Source organism: Mirounga leonina, unplaced genomic scaffold, assembly GCF_011800145.1.
Source record: "Mirounga leonina isolate KUSES-001 unplaced genomic scaffold, KU_Mleo_1.0 Mir_204, whole genome shotgun sequence".
Classification (NCBI taxonomy): Eukaryota; Metazoa; Chordata; class Mammalia; order Carnivora; family Phocidae; genus Mirounga; species Mirounga leonina.
In genome coordinates, this window is record NW_023270513.1 from 17,786,378 (window position 1) to 17,798,399 (window position 12,022).

Here is a 12,022-nt window from a genome sequence, read left to right on the forward strand (position 1 = left end):
ACAATTTACTTTACTCAGTCTATTGATTTAAATGTTAAACTCATCCAGAAACAGCCAAAATAATGTTTTACCAGGTATCTGGATAACCCATTATAGTCCAGCCAAATTGACACAAATTTACCATTATACCTACAAAAACAAGAGAGGAAAGGGAAAGTTATAGTTAGATTTATAGAAAACTGTATGTAAAATAACTACCAAAACTTTGAAAAAGATATTCATGCTGTTTCCAAGCATTTAAAATTCATTGCAAGTAGAAATTTAAAAATTTCTTCAGCCTCTCCACATTATGTATGAAGAAACTATGATGCAAAGTAGTAGTTACTTATTAAAGATTATACAGCTTATTAACCATAAAGTCAGAACTAAAACCAAAACCTTACACTGGCATAATCTCCCCCCTTATCACCTGTATACATTACATGGAAGCTAGATAAAATTCAAACTGAACTTCAAAATGGCATTGGTGAAAGCATTTCTGATATATGACTGTTATAGAAACACCTCTGTACAATTGGTGATTCTGAGTTAGATGTCAAAGTACTTTGTGCATAGCTATTACTGAGTTATGTGGCAATATGGAGTTGATTCAAAACAGGCCCTTTTTCATCCTCTCACAAGGACTTCTGAACAAAGAAAATAGACCTTTAACATTCCCTGTGAAAGTAAAGAGCATAATAAGGAGGTGTTTATACAGGCATGGAGCCAGAACAGACTATTTGTTTTCAAGCTATTGTCACTGAGAGAAGGCATCTCTTCTTAACCTAACCAGCTTAGAAAAAACACTGCTCTCTTCTTTCAGGTGTAGACTTAAAATACTATGAATACATCCTCTAGTGGTGTGTGTGTGTGTGTGTGTGTGTGTGTGTGTGTTTAGTCATGGGTAACCAACACTTTCTTATGTTTCTGAAACTGTTCAGGTTTTTAAGCAAATATTAATATAAGACCATTCACATTTTTAGATATTTTGTAGAAATAACTACCAACCTGCATGAGAGGACTGATAAGATGCTGTCCCTTAATGAACCCCATCAAAATTTCCATAAGAACCTGAAAAAGATCATCATGAATTTCCTGGTATAAATTATTCTAGGACAAAGTGGCACATTCTCAGAAGTGGGCTAATCTGGGAGGGGGTGGGGTGAGTAGAGGGAACATAGAAGGAAGTGAGTTTAAATACTGCTTTTTCTCACTTGCTTGGGTTTAAGCTACAGATATTGTACTTAGGTTAAAGAACAAGCTGGGTTAGATATTTGCAAGTCCAGGTGGGAGGGCTGTGAGCCTGCAAATTTAGCAGTGGCAGTGTGCTGTGGTAGCTGTTTTCCTGTGCTAAGCTGATTTACTTTAAGGTCTGATCTCATCATCCTGTCAGTGTGAGTTCCCACCTACACTGTTAGCTGCAGTTTTCTGTTTCAGCTAGAAAGCTAGAGTGCACCATAGGCAGTGGGGGAAGGGAGGGAAGCAAGAAAGACTGCTCTCAGCACTTGTGCTTTTGTTAGTTCTACAGAAGAGGCAGAGAAACAGGAGATAACAAAGGCTCCATTTCCTTCTGTGAGAGAAGGCTTTTGTCTTTCCTCCTGCAACAATGTCAATGTCTGGCAAGGAAGAGTTTCATGTGAAACAGATCCTAAGGCTACATTGGAGGTGGTTTAGTCATCCCTCTCAAGGGTCGCCCAACACTGGAAACAGCCTTCAGCAGGAAGGATATGAGCATAGAGGGACCCCGGTTCAGGGCAGGTTGAACAACCATGCTCAGGACAGAAACAGACTGAAAAAAAGAACAATCCTTTCCACCCCAACATACTAACACCAGTGCCAGGACTGGCCCCTGACCATCAAAGAGCCTTTCAGAATTGGCACTCACAAAACTTGATAGAACATCTTTGAGCAAATGAAGATACTCCTAAAGCAGTTTCAGAAGAGAATTTGTTTAAAGAAGCCTGTGAGAAACACTTACAAGATTTGGAGATGATTGCTGATGATAACACAGAAGATTCTACAGTGAGGTAGGAGTTTTCAGTCACATAACTGAAAACCATAGACTAGGTTAACTTATTCTCTACAACTCTCATTTACTGTTTAAATAAAAGTGCTATAATTATGTGAATTTGTATGCAGCCAACCAGGGTTTATAAGAAACCCCCTCCTCTAAGTCTATAAAGAAAAACAGTAATTTTACATATGTTTTGATAATGAATGGGAAATATGTTTTAGGGTTGTGAGTTTACTTTTCTGATTCCATTCCAATTCTGTTAAGATTTCTGTTTTAGTGATAAGAGATGTTTATTAGAATTACTAACTTTTTGTAAATATCCTCTGTGGCTTAGATATTCATATACTTGTAATTCTCTGTGCCAGTGTAATAAATCACATAAATAGAAACTCTGACTTTTGTTGAGTTAGGCCAGTTCTGACAAAATAAAAGCTCTAACTGCTCAGCACATTCTTATCTGTTCCTTAGTACATAGTTGCTGTATTTACACTCAATAAATACATTATCTTTATGTGAGAGTACAGAACAGCTTCCTTTCACATTTGAGATTTGTTTCAAATTATATTTGTTTCATGGATAGTTTACAATCATGAAAATATTTTGCATAAAGCAAGTAATGAAATGTGCTTATAGCAGCAATGTCTGAGCATAGGAAATGGAACATGTCAGCTATTTCAGGACATTAAAACGAAATAAGAAGTGATAGTAAAGTATAGCTTTAGTATAGCTCATAAAATATTTGACTTAGTCTTATTTTTGTGTCCATTAGTACTGTTTGAGTGAAAGAAAATTATGTTCTGTACTCTAATCTTGTCCAATATAACAACCTAGTAGATTTTTACTTTTTTTCTTTTTCATTATCAGATTTTATTTCCCCCATATATGTAGACACAACTGATGATCTTGATAATGTAATTAAGGTGTAAAAGAGCCATAAGAAAACAAGTATTTTTGATATATTTTAAATTATATAACAGTTCAACATGAAGCTATGCTTATTTATTTGGAAATAATCTTTATTTATTTGGTGTACTCTGTCTCTACATAAGTACAGAGGAGAAGGACTGGTAAATTTGTTTCTAGATATAAGGTTTCTTTTTTCCCCCAATGTATCTGCCTGACACTTCCTTGCTTCCATAAATTCAAAACAAAATATCAGCAGAAAAAGCAACATAACATTATGACAAATGGCAATCAACTGTGCCAAATGATGCCTTTGTAGGAACTCAGTTTTCCTGTTGCTATGTAAACATGCAAAAGACTTTGTGAAATGACTTTAAGTATAATATTGGATTGTACGTGATACAGATATTTTAAGAAATAGTGTATATATTAATTTTCCTAAATATTTTGTGATTACCCAAGAATATGCTATATAACTGCTGGGATAGCAGGTTGTATTTAATAGAACTAATTTTACTTTCAAAATGATATGTAATCCATGCTTTTAGAGTCAGCACATTTTCAAATGAACTCTCTTCACCATGAATAACAATTTCAAAAACTGCTGAATTTAGAGATTAATATTAATGCATTTGACTCTGTTGTAGAGAAATTTAAATTATCCATTGTGACCTCCTGATAAAATTTTTTGAAGATTCCTGAATTTATTTGCCAGCATGAGAATATATTCACAATAAATTAGTTGCTAAAAAATGTTGGATAAAATGTCAAATATAAAGTGTCACCAAGTAATATTTTTAAAATATATATATTTCTCTTTTATTTTATTCCTGATAGTTTTCATATTTTATTTATTTATTTATTTATTTTTTTATTTTGCGAGAGAGAGAATGAGAGAGAGCATGAGAGGGAGGAGGGTCAGAGGGAGAAGCAGACTCCCTGCTGAGCAGGGAGCCCGATGTGGGACTCGATCCCAAGACTCCAGGATCATGACCCGAGCCGAAGGCAGTCGCTCAACCAACTGAGCCACCCAGGCGCCCCAGTTTTCATATTTTAAAGAAATGTTCTGTTAAATATTCTATGGTTACAGTAGAAAGTTAATATTTTCTTAAATTAAATAGAGGAAGTAGATTTATAGGTGTGCCAAGATATTTTAAGCAAAAGAGAAGTAAATTAATTAAAATATGATGGTTTATTAATCTATCATTAGCCATTCTGGATTATGTCTTGATTAAGAAGAGTTTGAGAGGGAACTTTCTATGTCTTGCTTCTCTAATGCCTCTCTTCAACAAGATTGGGGAGCAAGAGGAAAGAATCCTGAGAAATTGACAACAGCCTGGCATTCCCTCTTGTGGTAAACGAACAAACTAAGTAACAAGGCAGTCAGTGTGGAGAATTATCAGACTACTACAAGATGGACTTTGACACTCTTGGCAAAGTAAGGGTATGTAAGTCATCCTGCTGTCTACAAATATTGCAGAAAATTAATAGAGAATGGACTAAATTATTAGCATGCAACATAACTGAATAACTTACAATTATTCTTAACACAAATAAGAAATCCAAAGTATTAAAGTTGTACATAAGTGATGAATTACTAAATTCTACACTTGAAACTAATATTACATTGTATGTTAACTAACTGGAATTTAAATAAAAATTTGGAGAGAGAAATAAATAAATAGTTAAATTAATATATTGGTTTGAATATTTAAAAAAAACAAATACATTTCTATGTGATTGAATTGTAAGTATGTACTTCATTTAGGTACAGCACCATATCATGATCCCACACTATAACTATGTGCATACCAGTATGCCAGTCACTATCATTTTTTGTCTTAGTTATCTACTAACTCTACATCTTTGCTTCATCACAACTACCTTGTTCAGTGTCCTTTCTTTTCTTTATTTCAACCTCAGCATTCCAAAAACCAGAACAAACATTTTAACAGTGTGCTATGATCATGCTTCTCATATGACATATATTGATTTTTGTTTGTTTATTCATTTGTTTTTAGATTCCACCTATGAATGAAATCACATGGTATTTGTCATTCTCAATCTGACGTCATTCACTTAGCAAAATTTTTTACACTGCATTATTCCATAGAAATTATTATTTCACAGAAATAAGGAACAAACAACAATTTGTAGTTTATAGAAAGCTTAAGGTTAAATCCTTCTGCTTATGGTTTAAAATGTACTGTACAAAATTATAGAAATTGTTTAATTGCTTTACCAAATTTAGAGTATTTTAACAAATAATTTAATATTAATGCAATGATTCCAAGCCATTTTAGAGATGGGACATCTATTGGTTGATTTTAAATCTTTGCTAGTTACAGCCTCATTCCTTATAATGAGGTACCATGGTCCTCATGTTTCATTTCTAATGGTGTAGTATTGCATATATATTTAACATAAAATTAATTAAAATATGTTTAACATTTGAAAAATTGGGGACTCCTTTCCATCTAGGGATCTAGCAATATGTTAGGTCCATGTTCCTTTAAATATTATGATTAAGCATCTCTATAATTGTTATTTCTTTTTTTACTTTCAATTAGCCAACATATAATAAAAATTTAAAAGATAAACTACAAGCTAAAGTACTAAGTGACTGATAACAATTGTTATTTCTGATATTTGAAAGGCAACCATTTCCCTTCTGCATTTGGAAATAGAAATAAAAGACAAAATGTGTGGTACTATTTAATATGTGACTTCAAGAACATCATATTAATATCAACCTGTTACACATCGCCTAAATGTTCAGTCACTTAGTACTTCATAGTTTATTTTTTAAATTTGTATGTCTTCTTTATCACTTTTGTAAGACATCTTCTTAATAGTAATCTCATTGATGTCTTTCCTATGACTTTGTAAGTAAAAATTACTTGCAGTGTTATAGGCATATCAGTATAAAACTTTTATATTTGAAGATGAAAAACTGAAATCAAGGTGGAGAAGTGAGGAACAGTAGGTCCCTAATTAAAAAGAAAACCTCAGGTAGAAATGTAATATTCTACAAGATGAACCTGGAACATTTTGTTACCATAAAGTAAGAAAGTCCTCAAAAAATAATGATGGGGGCTATGTCATGTCAAAGGGACACAGGAGCCAACTAAAAAAGCTCTCATTGACCAAAGCCAGAACAATTTTACCAAAATAAAATACTGTTTGATTATAAACCAAAGTAAAAAATAAATATTCATAAGTCCATATTGATATGAATAAGTGATTGAATAAATAGAGCAAAGACAAATGTATTATGCAGAAAAATTCCATATGATTTATGTACATAATCTGCCCTCAAGGAGGTGGAGGTGACTACTGTTCTTTAAGTGTGGGCTGCACATAAACTTCTTTCTGAAAAGTGATACAATACAGAACTGTTGGTGTGGTGAGGGGAGTAAATTTACAGTAGAGAAACCTAACAAATACTACCTCAGCCAGGTAATTAAATTTAACATCAGAAGTGCTCAGTCATTTTGATAGTATGTACACTTGGTATGATGTGATGATTCTGGTACTTTAGTTCTGTCCTTTTCTCCCACAAAACCTATAACTTCCCCAGTCTAATAATGAGAAAAACCATCAGACAAATCCAAATAGAGGAACATTTAAAAAGTTCCTGGTTTGTAATCTTCAAACTATTAATGTCATAACAAAAGGGGCCCCTGGGTGGCTCAGTCAGTTGAGTGGCCCACTGTTGGTTTCAGCTCATGTCAGGATCTCAGGGTCCTGGGACCAAGCTTCACATCAGACTCCATGCCCAGCAGGGAGTCTGCTCCAGGATTCTCTCTCTCCCTCTGCCCCCCCTCTAACTTGCTGTCTCTCTGTAAAATAAATAAATGAGTCTAAAAAGAAAAGGAAAGTCTGAGAAACTGTCACAAGCAAGAAAATCTTAAGAAGACATGATGATGTGGAGCAGAAAAAAGACCTTAGGTAAAAACTGAGGAAATCTGAATAAAGAATGGATTTTAGTTAATAATAATGTGACAGTATTGGTTAGTTAATTGTAACAAATGTGTCATACTAATATAAGATATTAATAATAATGGAAACTGGGTGTGGGGTTTATGGAGACTTTCTATACAATTATTAGATTATCACAATTTTTCTGTAAAAAAGCACAGTATTTTAGCAAGTGCTATCCTAGTATGTAGATTCCATGAATCAATAGTAGAAGACCACCCAAGTTTAAAAACTTGTTTATTTGTTTTCTTTAGTTTCGTTCTTTGGCAACTGATTAAAAGGATATTAAATCAAAAGCAGTGAGCTGTTAACTCCTCCATGCAAAAATCCTATACGTTGGCCACAAGATAATATCCTAAAGGCAATCCTAGGGAAGGAAGCTAAAGTTATGAGAACATCTGAAAGCTATATGCCATTTCTAGTCCTATCTTGATGATATGGACTGTGGTTATCATTTGGTGTGGATCAATCTTTAATGGCATAGAAACTAATAAGGTCATGTTTGGGTATAATAATAAGCTAATAGAAATCATTTTTTTATTTAATCATTGAGTACACCATGGATACTAACAAATTGGCATATATTTACTGGTGCTTCAAATGAAACATAACCTTTTTCCCCCATTTCTTTACATTACTGTCTATGGCTTATCTCTCAGGAAGAAAACAACATCACATACAAAAACAAGCTTATATATATATATATATATATATATATATATATATATATATATATATATATATATATCCCTCCATTCTAAAATGGAAAATATAGCAATTGAGAATATTCTTTTTTTTAATTTTTTTAATTTTTTTAATTTTTTAAGTAGGCTCCATACCCAGCATGGAGCCCAATGCTGGGCTTGAACTCGTGACCCTGAGATCAAGACCTGAGCCAAGAGCAAGTGTCAGATGTCCAACTGACTGAGGCACCCAGGCATCCCAGGCATTGAGTATATTCTGTTCATGGTGATTCCGTTCCATTCATATTATAATTTTACTTAAGAGAATGGAAAATGAGGGGCGCCTGGGTGGCTCAGTCGTTAAGCGTCTGCCTTCGGCTCAGGTCAGGATCCCAGGGTCCTGGGATCGAGCCCCACATCGGGCTCCCTGCTCAGCGGGAAGCCTGCTTCTCCCTCTCTCACTCCCCCTGCTTGTGTTCCCTCTCTCGCTGTGTCTCTCTCTGTCAAATAAATAAATAAAATCTTTAAAAAAAAAAAAAAAAGAGAATGGAAAATGTGTTGCCCTGGTGGTCAAGAAATAAGATATTTGTAAATACACTTAAAAAGAACTATCTAAGACAAGGTAACTAAAAGTGAGAAAATTGTAATCAGGTAGTTTTCAGTTAACTGATATTTTAGGATGAAACATACTAGTGAAATTTAAAACAAAAAGCATTACATAAGTTTTTACTCTGAAACACAGTAAAATAACACAGTATTTCCCAAATCAATGTATAGATACAATATTTACATATTGCTAGACTTTGCAGTGGAAAAGAGCAATACCAGTGGTCATGTTCTTTAAACATGAGGTGTTTATCAGAAGTGGGGGAGATAGGGGAAGATGGCAGAGTAGGAGGACCCTACATTTATCTTACCCCATGTATACAATTAGATAACACTCACATCAATGTTAATAACCCAGAAAATGACCCAAAAATGGGCAGGCTGAACTCCACAACCAAAGGTAGTGAAGAGGTCACATCAAAGAAAGTAGGAAAGGTGGAGATGTGATTTGAGACCTAAATGGACTGTGGCCCTCTGTGGACAGGAAGGAGCCAGGAGCATGATGAAGAGCAAGAAACATGATCACACCAGAGACACATCACAAGGAAGACAAACCCCCATAACATCTGGCTTTGAAAGTGAGAGGGTCTGAATTTCATGAGTTCTTACAACCAGTGGGACTTAAAGCCTGGAATTCTAAAAACCAGAGGGCTTGGCTCTGGGAGAGCTCTGAGAACCTTAGGAAGCTGAGTTCCTGCCCATAAAGAGGCAGCATGCCAAACAGCCTGAACAGATATAGCGTAGATATAGCATAGAAACAGCATAGTTATAACATAGATATAGCAAAGAGCCAGCAGTTATATAAATGCCTGGGGAGAGTGATTTACTCATTACAGAACATTTCCAAGAGAGATAAGGATATCAGGGAGACTCCTTCAGGAACAAAGTAGCTTGCAGGGACCAATTCCCCCCCATCCATCAGGGTAAACAACAACCTCCAGGAATGAGCACTGTGCCGACATTCACTACCTAACATGCTCACACCAAGCCCTGACCCCCCCACCCTTCAGCTGATCTACCCTTTCCAGTCACCCTTGCTTCAGTCCCAGGACCATGGGTCCCATCCCCTACAGAAGACCAGTACAGACCTTACCAGCACCCTCTCTTGACCCATGCCTTTTGTGGGCTTTCAGTCCTGATGGCTACAGTGGCCACAGCAATGGTTGTGACAGCAGCAGTGGACACTACAGAACCCTGAGATGCACCTTGCAAAAATGTGTGCTCCAACTACACATACTGTGCAGATTCACTTAGGCCAACCCATCTTGGAAGTGGGGGTTCCAGGTTGCATTTAGCAAGCAGACTAGCCTATACATTGTTAAAATGCACCCCACACCTACAAGGGACCAAGCACTGCCTACAACAGGTGAAGAGTTACTGCAGACAACCAGCCTGAAGGGAAAAACAACCAGAACACAAAAGGGCACATGCAATACACACAGGAATTACTCCCCGAAGTGCCAGGTCCTAGGGAATAGAGGACACTGCACTGCAGGGGGCTATAACACCTCTTCTTCATAAGACCATTACCTTCAAGATCAGAACACATAGCTGGCATTTCCTACCACACAGAAACAGACACAGAGAGTTAGACAAAATGAGGAGACAGAGAAATATTTCACAAATGAAATAATAAGACAAATATTTCACAAATGAAATAATAGGACAAAGAGACCTAAGCCAAATAGATATAAGTAATATGCTTGATAGAAAATTTAAAGCAATGATAATAAAGATAATCACTAGACTTGAGAAAGGAGTAGAGGACATCAGCAAGACCCTTAACAAAAAAACAAAAAAGAAACGATCAGAGATAAAGAACACAATAAATGAAATTTATTTATTTATTTAATTATGTTATGTTAATCACCATATATTACATCATTAGTTTTTGATGTAGTGTTCCATGATTCATTGTTTGCCTATAACACCAGTGTTCTATTCAGTATGTGCCCTCTTTAATACCCATCACCAGGCTAACCCATCCCCCCATCCCCTCCCCTCTAGAACCCTCAGTTTGTTTCTCAGAGTCCATAGTCTCTCATGGTTCATCTCCCCCTCCAATTTCCACCCCTTCATTTTTCCCTTCCTGCTATTTTCTTCTTCTTCTTCTTCTTTTTTTAACATATAATGTATTATTTATTTCAGAGGTACAGGTCTGTGATTCAGCAGACATACAATTCACAGCACTCACCATAGCACATACCCTTCCCAATGTCTATCACCCAGCCACCCCATCCCTCCCACCCCCCCACCACTCCAGCAACCCTCAGTTTGTTTCCTGAGATTAAGAATTCCTCATATCAGTGAGGCTATATGATACATGTCTTTCTCTGATTGATTTATTTCGCTCAGCATAATACCCTCCAGTTCCATCCACGTCATTGCAAATGGCAAAATTTCATTCCTTTTGATGGCTGCATAATATTCCATTGCATATATATATCACAACTTCTTTATCCATTCATCTATCAGTGGACATCTTGGCTCTTTCCATAGTATGGCTATTGTGGAAATTGCTGCTATAAACACCAGGGTGCATGTATCCCTTCAGATCCCTACATTTGTATCTTTGGGGTAAATACCCAGTAGTGCAATTGCTGGGTCATAGGGGAGCTCTAATTTCAACTTTTTGAGGAACCTCCATACTGTTTTCCAGTGTGGTTGCACCAGCTTGTATTCCCACCAACAATGTAGGAGGGTTCCCCTTTCTCTGCATCCCTGCCAACATCTGTTGTTTTCTGACTTGTTAATTTTAGCCATTCTGACTGGTGTGAGGTGGTATCTCATTGAGGTTTTGATTTGGGTTTCCCTGAGGCCGAGCGATGTTGAGCACTTTTTCATGTGTCTGTTGTCCATTTGGATGTCTTCTTTGAAAAAAAAATCTGTTCATGTCTTCTGCCCATTTCTTGATTGGATCATTTGTTCTTTGGGTGTTGAGTTTAAGAAGTTCTTTATAGATTTTGGATACTAGCCCTTTATCTGATATGTCATTTGCAAATATCTTCTCCCATTCTGTGGGTTGTCTTTTGGTTCTGTTGACTGTTTCTTTTGCTGTGCAAAAGTTTTTATTTTGATGGGGTCCCAATAGTTCATTTTTGCCCTTGCTTCCCTTGCCTTTGGAGATGTTTCTAGGAAGCCGTTGCTGTGGCTGAGGTCAAAGAGGTTGCTGCATGTGTTCTCCTTTAGGATTTTGATGCACTCCTATCTCACATTTAGGTATTTCAACGATTTTGAGTCTATTTTTGTATGTGGTGTAAGGAAATGGTCCATTTTCATTCTTCTGCATGTGGCTGTCCAATTTTCCCACACCATTTGTTGAAGAGACTGTCTTTTTTCCATTGGACACTCTTTCCTGCTTTGTCAAAGATTTGTTGACTATAGAGTAGAGGGTCAATTTCTGTGCTCTCTATTCTGTTCCATTGATCTATGTGTCTGTTTTTGTTCCAGTACCATTCTGTCTCGATGATGACAACTTTGTAATAGAGCTTGTGTCTGGAATTGTGATGCCACCAGCTTTGGTTTTCTTTTTCAACATTCCTCTGGCTATTCGGGGGCTTTTCTGGTTCCATACAAATTTTAGGATTATTTGTCCCATTTCTTTGAAAAAAGTGGATGGTATTTTGGTAGGGATTGCATTAAATATGTAGATTGCTCTAGTAGCATTGACATCTTCATAATATTTGTTCTTCCCCAATCCATGAGCATGGAACATTTTCCCATTTCTTTGTGTCTTCCTCAATTTCTTTAATGAGCATTTTCTAGTTTTCTGAGTACAGATGCTTTGCCTCTTTGGTTAGATTTATTCCTAGGTATCTTATGGTTTCGGGTGCAATTGTAAATGGGATTGACCCCT

General features: G+C 36.1%; 1 protein-coding gene across 1 annotated transcript in view; it reads left to right on the top strand.

The window, feature by feature from the left end:
• The first annotated feature begins 1,467 nt into the window (after positions 1 to 1,467).
• Positions 1,468 to 12,022, top strand: part of KLHL4 (kelch like family member 4) — a 170,064-nt gene continuing 159,509 nt past the window's right edge. Inside the window, exon 1 of the mRNA XM_035028829.1 lies at positions 1,468 to 2,006. Within this exon, the coding sequence (XP_034884720.1) occupies positions 1,969 to 2,006 (38 nt within the window). The 5' untranslated portion in view covers positions 1,468 to 1,968. The remainder of the gene's footprint in view (positions 2,007 to 12,022) is intronic.